Below are 20,848 nucleotides of genomic sequence, written 5' to 3' on the forward strand. Positions count from 1 at the left end.
TGTGCCGGGAGCAGCAGCTCATTTGCATTTAAAGGGACAGACACAAAAACGGTGTGTTTTTGCTCACCCTCAAAAAGTGACAACTTTAACATGCTATATAAAAATATCTGTGGAGTATTTTGAGCTAAAACTTCACATACACACTCTGGGGACATCAGAGATGTATTTTACATCTTGTGAAAAGGCCATTATACCACCCCTTTAACATATGCACAAAATTGGAATATCGCAATAAACATTGGAGAAGGAGTTTCAATCCCACGTGTTTAACTATTCTGTGACTATTCTGGTGCAAAATATCAGCAAAATATTTTGGTGCAAAAGCCACAGGGGCTATTTTTCATACATCATAAATGACCCGCACATGACATGCAAGAAAGAAAAAGTACATTATGTGCTCAATATACTAATTTGTTCCTTCAATTTAAAAATTGTGCTCACGATATCGCAAATCAAGGGAATGAAATAGTTAATCGTGACGTCATGTTATCTTGTGTTCGGATGCTGGTGTTTGTGAACGCAATCATGTGAGACACTTCTGGGAGGTAATTATACTAAATCATTCAGATGACAGACTGGCACTTCAGAATGATCAAACCAACATTTGAGATGCTGCGATGCGATTGGTCCGCTGGTTAGTCCAGTTATCCAATCGCATCCTCTAAACGCAAAGTTGCGCAATTTTAAAAAAATTTTTGTTGCACATCCGAGGCATTTATTTGGTAAATGTGTTTAAATCATAGTTTTTGGATAAAAAAATTATTCTTCATAAATTTTTATGCGCATTTTTAGAAGTTATGCATTTCCATCCAGCAGTTTTAACCCAAAAATTGCTAAAAATAGGTGTAAGAAAACCGCTATTGTGAGATTTTGCATCACTGCATTTGATAGACGTTTAATAGTCAGCTCACCATTAAAGAACTTGATGATGTCTGTGAAATCCATGTTGTTCTCCAGGATAATGTCTCGGTACAGCTCAACCAACGCCAGCGCGATGAAGAGCACAAAGTGCTCGGAGGAAGCGTAACGGGCGGCCCAGATGGTCTCCCACACAGAGAACACGTCATCATACACCATTTCTTACAAAAAAGAGGTAAAAAAAAAAAGGATTCACTTACTTTAAGTGCATCAGTTTTCTTTAAATGGTAAGTTTTGCAGCACTAGTGGCACCAAAATTAATTGCAAATTTGATTTAGAGTTAAAGGTTTTTACTGAGGGGATTTTGGATTTCTCTTTTTAATCACTCTATGAATAAGAAAATACTATCAACAGCCAGAAAAAAATACATTTTCACCACGTTTTTATGAATAAAATAACAAATAATATCACGTAAATGACCAAATGACCAAACCCTCAGTAAAAACAATCAGAATATAGGCTAGATGAGAATAAAACTGTAAAGTTTGGTGTGTAAGTGCTTTTTTTTTACCTTGTTTTTAGTTATAAAATATTGTATAAAATCAGGTAAATGATAATATGAACAAACCCCTCAGTAAAACCTTCAGAATTAAATAGGAATAAATCTGTAATGTTTAGTTTAAGTGCTGCTGAAGTGGAGAAAAAAAAACATTATTACCATGTTTTTAGTAATAACATCAGGCAAATAACATGAACAAACCCCTCAGTAAAAATCATAATATAGATAGGAATGATTCTGTAAAGTTTGGTGTGTGTATGTGATACTGAAGTGGAGACAAAAACTCTTTAAATATAGGCTATTTATGACAATTGAAATCTAGACGCAAATTAATAAAATGCAATAAATGGATGTTTGCTTTCCACTAGTCTGAAAGTTATGGATGCAAAATATCCCACAGATCTAAAAATTGACCGGTGCATAAACTATGGTTTTGCCTGTAGTGTCTCGCCTTTATTTATTTAGGATTTAATATTTATTTATTAAGCATGTAATATTGATTATTTATTAGTGTTTTCATTTTGTTTTCCAGATGTTTTTGCAGTGTGGCGTCGATGCGCTCACCTCTCTTGAAGTCCAGGAGGAACCAGCGGTAGCAGAAGTAGAAGTGTGTGTAGTCTCCGTTCTGCTGCATCAGCTCAAAGAGCTCCGAGTCCAGGATCTGAAGAGGTGTGACAGAATTATGAAACAGAAACACACACACACACACTCACTAAAACATCAGCAGAAATGTGTTTAATAAGTGCGTGATTGTGGGTGAAACCTGGATGAGGGAACGCATGTTGGCGAAGTGTGTGTCCATGGCTCCTCCATGAGGGAAGTTCTGGTTCATTCGTTTCATGAGCTCAGTGAAGCAGCTGAAAGCCATGGCCTCTACATTTAAACCAGACGATTCAGAAATATTTTTCACTTGGTAATATAACAGTCACATTGCTTTAGTTAAAGTCCCCCTGTAGTCAATCATTTTATCCATTAAAACTCATCTTTAATCACCAAAATGACACATTTAAAAGTTTTTTCCTTGAAAAAAATGTCTTCATGGTTTAAAATATCTTGAATGTAACTCGACACCCTCGCCTCATTTAGTATACGCGGTTCTATGAATATGCAAATGAGCCCCGCCTCCACTCACTCACTCACTCAGCTCAGAGATCCACTGGTTGACGATCACACGTTGATCTGATTGGTTACAAGGTAGTTTGTGACGTCAGAAACACCAGCGATTTCAAAGCGTGTTTTTGAGACTGTCTTTGGTTCACTGCAGTTTTAAGGAGGAAATACTCAGCAATGCTGTCGACTTATGAATTTACACATGGTTTGTCTTAAAGCATATTAAAAACACCACATAGACATATAAACAACATTAAAAACTGGATTTCAACTACAGGTGGACTTTAAATCACAATGTTTTTTTAGGCACAGTATGAATCATAGTGGCTAAAAAACTTCCAATGCTTTTATTAAATATAGGCAACAGCAATATAATAAAATACACCATTGTTCAACAAATAATTAAATTAAAAATCACAATAAATAATTTCCCAAACAAGTTATATATGTCCAATCAGATTTCAGAGGGAAAAATATTCATTTCAATAATTAAACAGAACATATGGGTCACTGGAGTAAATAGGGTAAGACTTATTAAGGTTATTGTACCATCATCCAGGATGACCAGCAGCGGCGCTAGTAAGTCACACATTCCCTGGACGTATCCAATGTCAAGGTGCTGCCACACATAACTTAGGACACAAAAACATGATAACATTCTCATTTGATTTCAGATGAGAAGTAAATAAGTGTAATGCTGCAGATTTATCTCTTACCATTCAAGAAAAGTATTTTTTTCAAAGTAATTAATAATTTATTTAGCAATAAGGATGCAATAAATTAATCAAAATTGACAATAAAGGCTTTTTTTTGTAACAATGTTACAAAATATTTATTTTCTTTTTTTGTTCTTTTAATGTTTCTATTCGTCAGAGAATCCTGAATATTTTTTTATCATGGTTTCCACAAAAATATGAAGCAGCACAACGGTTTTCAACATTGATAATAATCATACATGTTTCTTGATCATCAGATCATCATATTAGAGTGATTTCTGAAGGATCATGTGACACTGAAGACTGGAGTAATGATGCTGAAAATTCAGCTTTGATCACAGGAATAAATTACTTTACTACATATTCACATAGAAAACAGCTGTTTTAAATTCTAATCATATTTCACTATTTTTACTGTATTTTTAATCAAATTGTTACTGTAATTTTACTGTGTTTCTATTCTGCAGCTTTAGTGAGCAGAATAGACTTTGATCCCGAACATTTGAATGGTATACATTAAACTAAAATATAAAAAACATCACAATCAGCTTTATATTTTACCTGCACATAATGTTACGCAGTTTCTCCAGGTTTGTGGGGGTAAAATACCAATAGTTTCTGTCACATCGCTGGACGTCTTTGTCAATGCGATGTAGATTGAGTGTGTACAGGTCTACCAGCTCCTGCTGTAAAAGAGATGAGAAGAAAAAATGTCTTTGAAGATTGCACACTAATAGTGGAACAGTTCACCCAAAAATGTGTTTATTTCTTAATTGGAGCACAAAAGGAGGTTTATAATTGTGCAAAAAATTTGGGTCTGTTCCAAACACAAAGCATCATATGACTTTAGAAGACTTGAAATATAGTATTATGAGCCAGATAAGCTACTTTCATGATGCTGTTTTTGACTGAAAACAAACACAACAAACAATAAACAAATAAAAATACAAAGAAAGACAATAACAGTAAATAAATAAACTTACAAAGCAAAAAAACAGAAAACATATATATATATATATAAAGAAAAAAAAAACATTAAACAACCAAGCATACAAAAAGTAAACAAACACAAAAATACAAAGGCCAAAAAAACACAGTAAACAAAAACACAAACATGCAAAAAAAGTAAACAAATATTAAAAACAAAGCCAAAAAACACTGTAAATGAACACAAACATACAAAGACCAGAAAACGAACACAAACATACAAAGAGAGCAAAAAAAAGGTAAACAAATAAAAAAAACAAAGGCCAAAAAAACTGTAAAGAAACACAAACATACAAAAAAGAACAAAAAAATACAGTAAAGAAACACAAACATGCAAAAAAGACAAAAAAAACACAGTAAACGAACACAAACATAAAGAGAGCAAATAAAAAAACTAAAAAAATAAAAAAATACAAAGGCCAAAAAAAACAGTAAAGAAACACAAACATACAAAAAAGAAGAAAAAAAAACACAGTAAACAAACACAAACATACAAGAGAGCAAATAAACTGTGAACAAATATAAAAAAAAAGAAAACACACCGTAAAGAAACACAAACATACAAAGAAAGACCAGAAAACAAACACAAACATAAAGAGAGCAAATAAAAAAAAAAGATGTAAAAGGCCAAAAAAAACAGTAAAGAAAAACAAACATACAAAAAAGACCCAAAAAACCCTACAGTAAACAAACATACAAGAGAGCAAATAAAAAAAAACAGTAACCAAATACAAAGACCAAAAACACAGTTCTCAAACAAAAAAAGCAAAAAAAGTCATAAACTAAACTAAAACAATGTTTTGGGGCAAGACCGAGCATTTTTCCCCTCCCGATCCCTTTAAAGTTTAAACTGAGAATGTTTCAGGTGACATACCGAGTACGTTGTCCCGATGGACGACACTGGAGACGCGATGTCGATCTTGTCTCCCGTGACTGCAAGAGAGTCTGGTTTGGGGAATAAGTTGTCGATCTCCGGTTCCTCGTCCGAGAGCGCGGAGTCTGTTCCCTCGGGAGTGGTGTTGACGCCCGGCTCCATGCAGAGCTCCAGCGCAGGCGTTCCCATCGGAGAGTTTACGGGACGAGCCAGCATCAGAGGAGTCCGGGATATGTGAGTGTCTGAGGACATGTAAACCACGGATGAAGCGATCTCCTCCATTTCCAGAGCCGACGGCGAGTCGTCAGACATGTCTGGAGATTGTTTTGATTGGGAAGTGATGGGACCGCAGCTTTCCGACTCGGATTCGGTGATTTGTTTGATTAATGATCTGTTAATGGTGTGATCAGAGTCCCAGCTGATTGTTTGCGGTGTGCTGATGGTTTCAGCTTCACATTTGATCACATTCTGTGAACATTCATCAGTTTTTTGATCGGGTTTTGTGTCATCCCGGCCTTCGTTTACTTTCAAATCTGTTTCTTTATCAGTCCTTGATTTTGAGTTTTCCTCTCCAGACGTTGAAGACGCACATCCTTCAATCTCAACCTCCTTTGGCTCTGAGGATTTTGTTGTTATTTCTTCAGCAGGATCTTTTAAAGAACCAAGTTCACATTTATTTTCATTTTCTGCAGATATTCTTGCACTGGTTTGCAATTTAGCTTCTGTGTTTTCTTTAGTCGTGTCTTTATCTTTCACTGAATCGACTTCAATCTCAACCTCCTTTGACTCTGATGATTTTGTCATTTCTTCGACAGGATCTTTTAAAGAACCAAGTTCACATTTTTCATTTTCTTCAGATTTTATTGCACTGGGTTGCATTTTAGCTTCTGTGTTTTCTTTAGTCGTGTCTTTATCTTTCACTGAATCGACTTCCTGATGCATTTCAGTCCCAGGTGTTTCAGAAGTCTCACTTTCTAGAGGCTTTACTGACTCGTCTTCTGAACGGACACTCTCTGTTAGTGAAACGACAGCATCTTTGACCGTATCCCGAGAAGCCGAGCTGTTTTCTGGTGGATCCTCGTTGGCCTTCTTCTCCAGGTCAGCCTGATGTTGTGATGGCGGGTCTCGAGTTGTGGTTTTGGGCTCTTGTGTGGACGTCTCCTCTGTGCTCGGAGAGCCGTCTGAGAGCGCTGAAGTCACGGAGAAGTTACGAGATGACGGGTGCCCGGAGTCTGGAGAACTAGTGCAATTCGGGAGAGTGCCGTTTGGGATTTTGGGCTGTGGCTTCTCGTCTTTTGGTTTGGGCTCAGATTCAATCGGGTCGACCTCATCGACAGACCCAAACACCTGAGGATGGTCAAGATAGACAGGAGACGCAAAATCAGAAAACCTAAAACCAGCACAGCTGAAAGACAGAACAATAATACATAGAGATTCACCAATATTGAATTTCTCCGCCGATACCGATAGTCGATTTTTCAGAACGATATCAACCGAAACCGATTTTTCAGAACGATATCGACCGAAACCGATAGCCGAATATTCAGAACGATATCGGCCGAAACTGATAGACGATTTTTCAGAACGATATCGATAGCCGAATATTCAGAACGATATCGGCCGAAACTGATAGACGATTTTTCAGAACGATATCGATAGCCGAATATTCAGAACGATATCGGCCGAAACTGATAGACGATTTTTCAGAACGATATCGACCGAAACCGATCGCCGAATATTCAGAACGATATCGACCGAAACCGATCGCCGATTATTCAGAACGATATCGTCCGAAACCGATAGCCAATTATTCAGAACGATATCGACCAAAACCGATAGCCGAATATTCAGAACGATATCGATAGCCGATTATTCAGAACAATATCGACCGAAGCCGATAGCCGATTATTCAGAACAATATCGACCGAAGCCGATAGCCGATTATTCAGAACGATATCGGCCAAAACCGATAGCCGAATATTCAGAACGATATCGACCGAAGCCGATAGCCTATTATTCAGAACGATATCGATAGCCGATTATTCAGAACGATATCGTCCGAAACCGATAGCCGAATATTCAGAACGATATCGATAGCCGATTATTCAGAACGATATCGATAGCCGATTATTCAAACGATATCGACCGAAGCCGATAGCCGATTATTCAGAACGATATCGATAGCCGAATATTCAGAACGATATCGACCGAAGCCGATAGCCGGATTATTCAGAACGATATCGATAGCCGAATATTTAGAACGATATCGACCGAAGCCGATAGCCGATTATTCAGAACGATATCGATAGCCGATTATTCAGAACGATATCGTCCAAAACCGATAGCCGAATATTCAGAACGATATCGACCGAAACCGATAGCCGATTATTCAAAACGATATCGATAGCCGAATATTCAGAACGATATCGACCGAAGCCGATAGCCGATTATTCAGAACGATATCGATAGCCGAATATTCAGAACGATATCGACCGAAACCGATAGCCGAATATTCAGAACGATATCGACCAAAACCGATAGCCGATTATTCAGAACGATATCGGCCGAAACCGATAGCCGATTATTCAGAACGATATCGGCCGAAACCGATAGCCGATTATTCAGAACGATATCGACCGAAGCCGATAGCCGATTATTCAGAACGATATCGGCCAAAACCGATAGCCGAATATTCAGAACGATATCGACCGAAGCCGATAGCCTATTATTCAGAACGATATCGATAGCCGATTATTCAGAACGATATCGTCCGAAACCGATAGCCGAATATTCAGAACGATATCGATAGCCGATTATTCAGAACGATATCGTCCGAAACCGATAGCCGAATATTCAGAACGATATCGATAGCCGATTATTCAGAACGATATCGATAGCCGATTATTCAAACGATATCGACCGAAGCCGATAGCCGATTATTCAGAACGATATCGATAGCCGAATATTCAGAACGATATCGACCGAAGCCGATAGCCGATTATTCAGAACGATATCGATAGCCGAATATTCAGAACGATATCGACCGAAGCCGATAGCCGATTATTCAGAACGATATCGACCAAAACCGATAGCCGATTATTCAGAACGATATCGGCCGAAACCGATAGCCGATTATTCCGAACGATATCGGCCGAAACCGATAGCCGATTATTCAGAACGATATCGGCCGAAACCGATAGCCGATTATTCAGAACGATATCGGCCGAAACCGATAGCCGATTATTCAGAACGATATCGAATATATATATTTTTTATTAAATTCTTTATATATTAATTTTTATAATCTCTAGATATTTTTTTATTACTGTTTTTTTTTTTACTTAAAATCAGGGCTGCCAACTCTCACGCATTGAGCGTGAGACTCACGCAATTGACCCTTTTCACACGCTCTCACGCCACACATCCATTTTCTCACGCACAGAAAAATTGCGGAGCAAAGAGGTACTTTTAATATTAAACTAATTCTCAGCTCTTAGATTCCGTCAATTTTATTACGAAATTCACACAAAAATACGTTTGGCGCTTGCAAATGTGACGTGACAGATCGCTGAGCGCCTCAGTTCAAGTGCACGTGAACCGATCATCTGTTGCTTTTTTATTTAAAGATGCAGTACAACTTACCGAAAGTATACATAATATCAACCAATTGGTGTTTTTCAACCACTGAAAAAGGTCATTATAACAGCAGGAGAACAATTATGTCACATAACGTTACATTTACCTCAGGAAAGCCATTTAATGACCATAGCATGTTAATAGAATAGAAAAAATAGCTAGAGAGGAGATTTTGCTGAGCACTATATTACATATTTATTATATTCTTACTTATGTCATTCAATAATTGTTATTATAACAAAAACTACATTATATTTAATTTAATGTGTTATTTTTAACCTTTAATAATACCAGCAGATTGAGCCCTCTATGTTTACAGCATTAGGTGAGATTATTTTTTTAAATAAAATTTAAAATAAACATGTATCCAAATTAGTCAATATTGAATCAAAATCGGAATCAAATCACAAGAATGGAATTGAAATCTTGAATTTTTTGTCAAGCAATAATAAAAACTGTATCCTACCAGTCATTGTACAATTCTATTTAGTTACCAAATGTTTTGACAGTCACAATTACACTTATTGTGATGCAATATTTGTTTAATATTTGTTCCCCCCCCCCCCCCCCCGGAAAAAAAAATCTCACTCCAAGCTAAACTCAAAAGTTGGCAGCCCTGTTAAAATTAAACTTTTTATTTCAAAAGTCCGAGATCTCAAGCATTTCTTACCAAAATTTAAAGCTCAAATGATTGAGGCTGCTTTCCACTCAATTTATATCTGTTCATACTGAATGTCACATTTGAGACTGATTTACTTCTCCTTTTTTAAGAATCATCTGAGACAAAGTTGAAACTTAAAGCACAACAAAAAAAAGCGACCTCTGAGCAATAACACCGTCTTCTGTAACAGGTTAATCGTAGGGGTGTAACGATACCCTCATATCACGGTACTGAACTCACGATACGATATTATTGTGATACTTGGTAAAAGGTTAAGAAACATTTACTGTTGATTTAAAATGCTAAATTTGATATTACATTGTGTGTGTAAATGAATAGGATGGACTTGGTGCTGGAAACCCAAAGCACAGGACAATAGAGACACCAGATTAACAATATTCATGATTCTGAAGCTGAAAATAATGTAGGCCATTTTTTACTGGTAACATCAGACATTTGGCATTATCAATATTCTCCCACTGCATTATTATACATTATATTCAACATTATATATAACAGTTTAATGTAGTACTGACACTGAAACTTGAAAAAAAAAATGTATTTTGTCTGAACTACACACAATACAGATTTTTATGGAAGCATATGGGTAGAAATATTCAATTTTAAATATAATATGCAAAATGACAATGCATGTCTGTATTTAAATTAAAATTTTCCATTACATTTGTGCAACGTTTGGTGCAAAATGTAAATAATAATTCAATTATATAATTTACATTTGCCATTTCATGCACTAGTTTTAATATGTAAATTGAATACATATTTTAATGCTTTATAAGTTGCAAAATTAAAATGTATTACAGAAATGATTAGATATGTTTAATATGTTCAAGCAAAAGCTGTAGCAAAATGATCATTTAAATGTTATTTTTCTTAATTGCATTTACACTCACAGGTAAGACACTTGCGATTGCATTTTCATTAAATGTCCCGCAATGAATGTGCAAAATTCAATGTGCAAATTGAGAATGCATTCCGAGCCGAACACGTCCCGCCCCAGAAACATTTACATATTAAAACTAGTGTATGAAATGGCAAATGCAAATTATATAATTGATTTTTCATTTTCATTTTGCAACAACGTTGCACAAATGTAATGGAAAATGTACATTTAAAAACAGAAATGCATTGTCATTTTGCATATTACATTTCAAATTGAATATTGCTACCCATATGCTTCCATAGATTTTTACTATCCACGAGACATATTGATGCAATATATTGTGACACGATATATTGTTAGACCCCTAGTTAATCGTGGTGTTTAATGCGATGCCGTCTCACCCGAGTGCTGCTGTTGGAGTCGCTGTGTGATCCGGCGTGACTCTGTTTATCGGAGCCGCTGCTCTGAGACGACTGGGGAGAGAAACACAGTAAATCTGCATGCAAACATCACTGTGCATCTGATCAGCGTAGGCGACTCGAGCGTAAACACTTACATCCGTGCTGATGGTGGAGTCCTGGCGCGATCTGCTGTCCACGTTGGCGCCCGACGCGCATTTGGCCAGAGCGACGGCGTGTTGTTCCTTCTCTCGCTGGCGCACGATGGCTTCACATCCCAACCACTCGCTCATGGTCTGCTCGTAACACGCTCGAATCTGCTCGTCCACCTAGAGAGAGGATTATAGGGCTGTCATTTAAAATTCGATAAAAAAAAAACTGCAGGGAATTTGATTGGATGGTTTGCTATTGGCTGATCTCATGTGAGTGACAGGTTGCCCCGCCCACATCATCAGAGAAGAGAAGAGATGCTGGAAGAGGAAGTTTTTCTGATTCAAGATACCAGGTAGGGCTGTCAAATAAAAACGTAAATTTTTAAATATTCGTCGTATTTTATTTTATTTTTTAAACTGCACATTCGAATGGAAAAACCGTGCACTTGAATTTTTGGTGGTTTATGTTTGTCAGCTTATAGAGACAGAGCGTATTTAGGCCACGCCCACACCGGGGGGGGGGGGGGGACGACAATCCAACCGTCTCCATTGACTTTGCATTGCGAGAGGCTGCCTCCTTGTCAAAATATTATAACAAAAAACAAAACAATGTCGAAAGGCTGCTATGTGATAAGGTGTACAGCAAACAAGCTAAAAAACCCAGAAATAAGTTTTTATAATCTGTTGACCCCAAAAAACAAGCATTTAAGGACACAAAAGTGGATACAGGCAATTGAAACAGAGCGCAAGGTGTCATATTACTCTGAGAACTATGTCCACTGGAGCAGGGAACGTAATCGGCGACAGTATAGCTTAGCTTACAGAAATATAATATATAAAACTGACATTTGGATATTTGACTTACCAGTGAATTTTTTAGTGCATACTGAGTGTCAGGATCCCAATTTACCCATTCGTTCCAGTCTGTACCCACTTTTGTGTCTTTAAACGCTTGTTTTATTGGGGTCGACAGATTATAAAAACGTATTTCTGGATATTACTTTTGAGCGTGGTCTTCAGATTATGACGCGTTGCGCTCTGTCTCTATCCAGTGTACAGCGCTGCGGCTGTGTTGCTAATTTAAAAAATGGCGGGAAAAGGCTTCCTGCTGATGAAAACCCTCTCAGATCGTGGGAAAAATCATGCAACGACACACTTGACCAAACCTGCACATCGGTCAGAGCTGAGCGTGTGTTTTCATCAGCTAAAACACTGTCAACAGAAAGCGCTCCGCACTCGCTCAGATCAAGATGAGCGTCTGGTGTTTTTGATGAACTATATGTAGATGTAGTGAGTAGAAGTGAGTGTTTCTGAATGCCAGTTTGCTATTTAGTGTTCATGTAGTTCATTACGCTTCTGTTGAAGTGTGTTTTCTCAGGTTACTGATGCACAAACACAGTTTTATGCACTATTGTAACCTAATTTTCCTTGCATGCACATTAAGGCAATTAAATTATATAAGAACAATTGTTTCAAAAGTCAATGCACTTTAAAAAGTGAATGTCATTTCAATAAAATGCTTGATTTGGTTTATATTTGCTTTTTGCGCTCGCTTGCGCCCTCTTGTGGGCATAGGAAGCAATACAGTTCTTTTTTTCTCTTAAAATTAAGTATTGCCTTTAGAATTTGAAAATAATTAGAATTATATATTTATAATATTTAACAAAGAAATTCGAATTTAGCTTTTCAGCCATTTTGACAGCCCTATAGCACGGTTATGCTGCTTCTGCTCTGGTCTCGTTCTGTCGATCAGTCGTTCGCTCACCTCTTTACGTTCGTCGAGGCTCATGGTGAAGTGATAGTGGCCTAAGAGAAACGGCCAGACCTCTTTACGCAAAGAGGGATCCACGCCTCCATAATACACCAGCCGAAGAAGTTCCTCCTCCTCGTACGCCTGCACAGCATCAGAGATAATATTATAGTTCTTGTTAATATTTTACATGTTTTTATGGTAACACTTTACAATAACTAACAATGAACTACTTCTACTGTATTTATTAATCTTAAGTTTTTAAAACATTTTAAAAACAAATGAGACTTTTTATTTTATTTATGCTTATATTTTCCACTTTCACTTTAATTTTAAAAGGGTCCAATTATTATGGAAGCTTGTTTCCGCCACAGAATAAAAAAAGGTAATTGCAACTTTTTTTCTCACAATTGCGAGTTTGCATCTTTTGCAAGTTATAAAGTCAGAATTGCGTGATCTAAACTTGCAATTGCGAAGTCAGAATTGTGACTTTATATCTCGCAGAAGATGCAAACTCGCAATTCCGAGAAATAAAGTCAGAATTGCGAGGTATAAACTCGCAATTGTGGGATAAAATGTCGCAATTATCTTTTAAAATGTTTTATTCTGTGGTGGAAACAAGCTTCCACAAATTTTGTTCTTTGCACATGTTCATCTTTCTTTAGTGTATGATGTTGCTTTGAGTTATTCTCTATATCCGTCATACACTCATTCATTCCCTGCAAAGTCTTGTTTAGTGTAACTGCATTTCTGAGCGTTTCCACTGTTTTCCATGTTCCTTGTTTTCCCGTTCCTGTGGATTTGGTTGTTTCACTGGACTGATTTACTGTGCTGTGACCCTTTGCCTGTCGTTTACTACGATTGTGGATTACCCTTTCATTTGGATTCTCAGCCTTCGTGTCTCAGAGCAGTTCGTGACAATATCAGTGTCAGTGTTTCTGATCTCCTGAAACGCCTCCATTGTAGTCTTGAGTTTCTTCCGGGAACGAACACGTCACAATATTCCTCATTTAAATAATTAATATGCAGAATAAAGGGGCGGGGCCTGGTTGAGTTAGTTAGTAGTGTGTTAAACTGGCGGTTATGGTAAGGGGCGGGACATTTCCCAAACACACTCGACCAATCACAACACACTGCTCCAGCCGACCAATCAGAGCACAGTGTGCTTTTCAGAAGGAGGGGCTTCATAGAGACAGGAAGTAAACAGAGCGTTACTGACAGACTGGGAAGAGAGGAGCTGCAACAATGGAGAATATGAGGAAAATAAGATTTTACTTAACTATAATAGCCCTACTGTACACAATATATCAGCTGATTATTAATGAGGCTGTGGAGTAAGTACACTAGATAGTGAAGGTCACATACAGCGCTGTCCTGTAGGAACATCTTCCACACTTCTGCAGACAGACCACCTTTGGCGTCATAAGGGATGTCCGTCTCAACAATAGTGGCGTTCACCAGAGCCGACAGGTGCGTGCGGACGGTGGACAGGTGACGGCAGTACGCCAACCCTTGAAGATACACGACAGCTCATGAGAAAGTGCATTAGAGAGTGTGTTACAAAAGCATAAATCTCATGCGATACATACAGCCGTAGAAAGCACGGGAAATGATCTGGTGCTTCATGGTCTCACAGAGAAGCTTCAGCGGCGCCCTGTTTCACACAGACATCTGGAGTCAGTCTAAAACCACATACGTGACCCTTAACCACAAATCATGTCACATGGGTCCATTTTTTAAATTGAGATTTATACATCATCTGAAAGCTGAATAAATAAGCTTTCCATTGATGTATGGTTTGTTAGGATAGGACAATATTTGGTCAAGATACAACTATTGAAAATCTGGAATCTGAGGATGCAGAAAAATCAAAACATTGAGAAAATCTCCTTTAAAGTTCTCCATTTATGTTGGCGATTGTGCAGCATTCACTCAGAAAATAAATGTTTTATATATTTACAGTTGAAAATTTACTGAATATCTTCATGGAACATGATCTTTACTTAATATCCTCATGATTTTTGGCATAAAAGAAAAATTAATAATTTTGACCCATACAATGTATTGTTGGCTATTGCCACAGATATACCCGTGCGACCCGTGACTGGTTTTGTGGTCCAGGTTCATGTATAGTAGATTATTTTATATTGCAAACATCACAAATCCAGACTAGCCTGTCGTGGTTGCATCCGTTGGGAAGTCCACCGTCCGACAAGCCGTTCTGCGAACATGAAGAACAAGACGACTTCCTCGGCGTGGGCTGCCACATGTTCACACTCTGGTCGATCAGTTCTGGTGCAACTTTAATATTGAGAATAATATCAATTAGCATCATATTTACAGGGTTCGTACAAGGTGCTTAAAGGTGAATTTGACTTTTTGAAATTTAAGTCCAGGAAAACCCATGAAAACAGCCATTTTTATGAAGAGGTACTTGAAAAGTGCTTGAAATTATTGAAAGACAATATATGTGAAATTAGTGTTTAATTTTATAGATATAGAGCCATTTTGCATGGCTATGAGCGTGATATTGCTCATATAAATATCCAAGTATATGAGACAGTTTGAAAAGTCCTTAAAAGTCCTAGAATTTAATTTTGCAGTATCAGTACGAACCCTGTATTTAAGACCATCATTACCAGTGTAAAAAATGGCAATCCTGCTTCAGACATTAGTCAGATGTAGAAATAAATAAAATAAAAATGTACAGTATCCAATAAGAAATGCTGTATGGATGTGTTTTTCATAAACATACAAGGAAAGTTTTACTTTTCTTTATATTGCCTTCATTTTTATCTCATACCATTAAAACGAGCCACTTTCACAGTATGAAATTAATATGGATATATGTGCAGGGTTATTATCATTAACTAAAACTAATGGTATTTAAAACATTTCTGTTAATTGAAATCAAGCTAAAATAAAAAATATAAATATTAGTTGGAAAAACTTGAACTAAAAAACTGGAAATGTTGTTTTGGCAATAAAAAGTTTAAGTTGAAGCATTAACATTATTAACTGGACATAAATAAAACAGTCTTAAACTGTCATAATAATGAATTAAACTTAAATGACAATATTAAAATAATAATAAAATGAATTACTAAAACTTAAACTAAAATGAACATGAATACTAAGAATATGAAGTAACGCCAATTCAAAATATTCATGAATTAAAAATAATACAAACACTATATTTATGACAAGATGTATACAAATCTACTATTGGCAGTTATATCCATTTTAAAATATTTATCATATGTGCATAATTTATTACATTAGAGGAAAAACAGGTGTTTTAAGAGGTGCTTGATGTGTTTGGAATGATACACAAAAATATTTACACAAATATCTACTGTATGCGTTATTTTTTACGTTTATTATGTTATTTGTTTCTTATATTCAAGGCAAAATAAAAACAGTTTTTTGGCCAGTAGATGTCCCTGATGGGAAACTGTATAAACAGGTCAACTAGGTTATAATTAAAACATTTTGTACCATTTCAAATTATTTGTTAGTTCTGTTTGTTATTTTATAAACCCTCTAACTCAGTTTTGTTTTAGTCTATCAGTATATTTTAGTTTTTATTTCTATTTATAATAACCCTCTGTTGGTTCCCGCGTAGCGGTATTTCAATGAAATGAATGTACTATATTATAGGTTGTATTTTTAGGGGATTTTATGGCACTAAATTATAATTATAAAATAGTTATGATCCATTTATTACCTATTATTTACTGTCGTAAATTTAGAATGCTTTGAGCAACAGACTGAAAAAAAAGACACTTGGGAAAAAAAAGTTATTATGCATAAAAAGCATTAAAAAAATTAGAATTTTATATTAAATATATATTTTACAAAACACATTTTACTCTAAAACTGTGAGAAAATAAAAGCCGTAAATCTAATTTGAGGTTGATATCTCAAAAAATGAGCTTTTAGTGGGATTTTGTGAGGCGCAGTACTAAACGCTTCCACTAGGCGAAGTTCGTCTCACATTCGTTTCCAACGCTCTAAGTGTGACTGTTTTTTCAGGACCATTTAACCTTTTTGAATCATGTCTGATTTATTTGTGTGTGTTCACATAGCACGTGCCAAAATCGTTACCAAGTTTCGTTCCATTCCGTACAAAAAACGTACAATTTTTCGATCAAAAATGACCGAATTAGCGTGTTAAGAATAGAAGCAACACATGGAAAATTCATATTTTTACATTCTGTGCAGTTTTATGCTGCTATAATGCTATTGAGTCCATTCTAAACGTGTAGTAAAGGTTTTAAAAAGAAAATATGAAAATATTTTGTTACCATTTTTTTTTTTTTTGAGTTAGATTTGAAGCAATGCAGGAAAGAGTCAGTTCAGTTTAATTAAAACTTTTAAATTATAATTTTTTTTTTTTCATTAACTATAATCTTGCTTGTGAACAGCCTTAATGAAACACCAACATCACGTTAACTTACCGAACTCCTGACTGCCTGGATATATAATCCGAAACACATAATCCGTGGCCTCATCTTCATCTTTGTCCGAGAATGACTCGCTGGATCCATGTGGACTCCTTTTACGCAGTTTTGGGAACACTTTTCCCTGCGGAAAGCACACAAAAAGGTCTGCAAAACAAAACGTTTCTTATTCACACTGCTGAAGAATGAGTTTTGGGCGTACCTTTCCTCTTTGGGACCACAGAGGAGGATCTAACTGGCCATGAGGAAGCAGGCCCGTTTCCAGACACGTGAGGAACTGGAGAATGTGGCCTCCTTTTGGGAACCGAAACGGAGGTCTTTGGATCCCGTCTTGGCTGACCAAAACCACAGTACCACCACTGTCCACTGAACACAAGCAGATTCAGACAAACCTTTAATATTCCTTTAACCCTGTTAAGACACTGTATCATATTTGATATGCACATTTCTAAATTTAAAAAATCATGTTGCACACAATCTAATACAGTTCTTCTGATTGAGAGTTTAGACTTTATTAGTTTAGTATAATTGTACAAACATCCATCTTCAGCTCGTTTATTGTTTTTTATCAAGTAAATGTTAGAATAACTTTGATATTGTTAGTAATATTTCAAGATGGAGACTAAATGGAGGCTACTTGTGATTATCCATGCATCAGTTTTTGGAGAAATCACGAGTATCAAATATGATCATCAGGCTTTTGAGGAAGGTTTATTTGTCTATATCTCTCAATCATCATTGCATTGCATTATTTGTTTTAAAACTAAAGAGCTTTAATCATAAAACTAAGCATTTAAATATCAACTTACTAAGACATATTATTGGCAGGTATTGATATATATATATATATGCATTTTATGCAAGTATCTGCTGTACTGTTATAAAGTTCTCATTGATTTATATTACAGGCGTCAGACTTTCATCCCTTTTTGACCATAAAAATGTCCAAATTTGCACACAATTGCATCTTTTTGCTCATTTTAAATCTCTGAATATAATTTAGCTGTTTTTTCCCCTCCATATTCTCACTATATCATACTAAATGAGCCATAAAAGCCTGATGGATCAATTATGATACTCAAAAAACAAATGCAAACTGTCTAAATATTCCATGCAAATGCAAGTATTTTGTCTAAAGTTTCGATAAACTGATTAATAAAGAATAATAAAAAAAGATTTTCTGAGTGTTATTGGCATTACAGTGTTAAAGATGCTCAGCATTGATATATTCACCATGCTGATGACAGTGCAAATAGACGATCTCCTCTAGACGAATGGACATCGCAAAATCCCAATACACACTATGGGAGAAAATAAAGAGACACCAGTGTTGACTTCAAAATCTTTTACACAGCCACATAGTCGACGGCACAATCACAACGCACCTTTTCTCATAATCAAACTCCCCCACGTTTCCATTCATCAGCTGGTTCGGTGTCCATTTCAGTGTCATAAGGTCCGCCGTCTGATGTAGAGAGAGGTATCCTGGGATAGATTCAGTGTCGTCTGTCTAAAAGACCAGAGACGATTTATTGCCATTCTTTATTTTAAAGGTGCAGTGTGTAATTTTTAGCAGCATCTAGTGGTGAGGTTGTGAACTGCACCCAATAGAAGTTACGGTGGCCGACAGGAAGTGATGTCGTCGTCTGAGACGGCAGAGAGTGGCCAATTAAGCAATGAGGTTTCTTTACAAAGATAAATTAAGAAATTAGGTTTACTTAATTATTCAGTATTTATTGTGAATATTATTGTTACTTGTTCATCATTGTGTCAGTGTTTTATTCGCTGACTTTAGCTTTATCTTCTTTACATGAAGAACAACATAGTGACGAAACGCGTTTGTCCGTTTAGGGCCACCGTAGAAACATGTCGATGTAAGCGGACCCGCGGTGTGTGTAGACAGAAATGCTCATTCTAAGCTAATAAACACATAACGGTTCATTAAGTAAGGTCTTTATACACCACTGAAAACATAGATGTGTTTATGATATTGCATTTCTGTCAACAGATCCTCCTGAATATTACACACTGCACCTTTAAAACGCCATATCACTACAGTATCTTCACACACGTCAAAGCGATATTTGACAGCTGACGTACCGGCTGCACGAGGACGTTGTTCTTCCCGAAGAGCAGCGTGGCTCTGGAGTTCTGATGGAGGGACTGGACGTAATCGCGAGCCCAGAGAGAAGGCCTGTCGTCCATACTGCCGCTCGACTGCCTCTTCTGAATCTACACACACAGACGGAGATCAAGGATCGCTTCATCGCTTTACCCTCTAATAGCATTCGAGATCTTTCTTTTTTTCTTTTCATTAGAATTTTACATATGCAACAAACAAATAAAAAAGGAAAGCAAAGCAAGGTAGATAGACAGATGCATAGATAGATAGATGACATGGATAGACTGAAAGACAGATAGATAGAAGATAAATAGATGGATAGACTGAACGACAGATAGATGATAGATAGTAAGATAGATAGATCGATTGAATGACAGATAGAAGATAAATAGATGGATAGACTGAATGACAGATAGATAGAAGATGGATAGATAGATCGATTGAATGACAGATAGAAGATAAATAGATGGATTGACAGATAGATAGTAGATAGATGGATGGATAGATAGATAGATAGATGGATAGATAGATAGATAGTGGATAGATAGATAGATATACTGAATGACAGATAGATAGATGATAGATAGTAGATGGATGGATAGATAGATGGATAGATAGTGGATAGATAGATAGATGGATGGATAGATAGTGGATAGATAGATAGATGGATAGATAGATAGTGGATAGATAGATAGATAGATAGATAGATAGATAGATAGATAGATAGATAGTAGATGGATGGATAGATAGATGGATAGATAGTGGATAGATGGATAGATAGATGGATGGATAGATAGATGGATAGATAGTGGATAGATAGATAGATAGTGGATAGATAGATAGATAGATAGATGGATAGATAGATAGATGGATAGTGGATAGATAGATGGATAGATAGATATACTGAATGACAGATAGAAGATAAATAGATAGATTGAATGACAGATAGATAGATGGATAGATAGTGGATAGATGGATAGATAGATGGATGGATAGATAGATGGATAGATAGTGGATAGATAGATAGATAGTGGATAGATAGATAGATAGATAGATGGATAGATAGATAGATGGATAGTGGATAGATAGATGGATAGATAGATATACTGAATGACAGATAGAAGATAAATAGATAGATTGAATGACTGATAGATAGATAGATAGATAGATAGATAGATAGATAGTAGATGGATAGATGGATGGATAGATAGATAGTGGATAGATAGATAGTGGATAGATAGATAGTGGATAGATAGATAGATGATAGATAGACAAAACAAGAAATCGAAATAAGCCGAGAGCACGCAGTGAGTCTGCAGTCTCAGCACACATTGGTGATATTCTCTGAGCCGATGGTGTTTGAGTCGAGGTCGAGCGCTGCATGATCTCACGCCGAACCCAAAGCATGAATGTTGCGAGTCTTACGAGCGCGGGGCGTTTAGTGGGAGAGTCCTGCCGGCAGTGTCCGCTGTGGATGCGGTGTCTCTGCACCAGCTCGTCAGCCGACGGGTCCGTCCAGAAGTGATTGGCCGTCTTGGCTTTCGTGTAATCCAGAGCACACGGACCGACTGAAACACACACAGGTGCGGAAAAACATCACACACACATCTTTACCTCAATGCAGCATAATATCTTCTAAATGTCATAATCATTTGTTA

General features: G+C 36.6%; 1 protein-coding gene across 1 annotated transcript in view; it reads right to left on the minus strand.

Moving 5' to 3' along the window:
- Nucleotides 1–20,848, minus strand: part of sgsm1b (small G protein signaling modulator 1b) — a gene marked incomplete at its 5' end in the record, with an annotated part of 33,047 nt that overhangs the window by 950 nt on the left and 11,249 nt on the right. The window contains 18 exons of the mRNA XM_081353957.1: nt 912–1,079; nt 1,982–2,078; nt 2,181–2,290; nt 3,077–3,159; nt 3,805–3,929; nt 5,105–6,451; nt 10,707–10,778; nt 10,862–11,032; nt 12,621–12,749; nt 13,971–14,116; nt 14,195–14,259; nt 14,780–14,906; nt 17,066–17,192; nt 17,271–17,434; nt 18,302–18,369; nt 18,454–18,578; nt 19,169–19,300; nt 20,616–20,758. Of these exons, the coding sequence (XP_081210083.1) occupies nt 912–1,079; nt 1,982–2,078; nt 2,181–2,290; nt 3,077–3,159; nt 3,805–3,929; nt 5,105–6,451; nt 10,707–10,778; nt 10,862–11,032; nt 12,621–12,749; nt 13,971–14,116; nt 14,195–14,259; nt 14,780–14,906; nt 17,066–17,192; nt 17,271–17,434; nt 18,302–18,369; nt 18,454–18,578; nt 19,169–19,300; nt 20,616–20,758 (3,399 nt within the window). The remainder of the gene's footprint in view (nt 1–911; nt 1,080–1,981; nt 2,079–2,180; nt 2,291–3,076; nt 3,160–3,804; nt 3,930–5,104; nt 6,452–10,706; nt 10,779–10,861; nt 11,033–12,620; nt 12,750–13,970; nt 14,117–14,194; nt 14,260–14,779; nt 14,907–17,065; nt 17,193–17,270; nt 17,435–18,301; nt 18,370–18,453; nt 18,579–19,168; nt 19,301–20,615; nt 20,759–20,848) is intronic.

Source organism: Scardinius erythrophthalmus (assembly GCF_964197995.2).
Source record: "Scardinius erythrophthalmus genome assembly, chromosome: 23".
Taxonomy (NCBI): Eukaryota; Metazoa; Chordata; class Actinopteri; order Cypriniformes; family Leuciscidae; genus Scardinius; species Scardinius erythrophthalmus.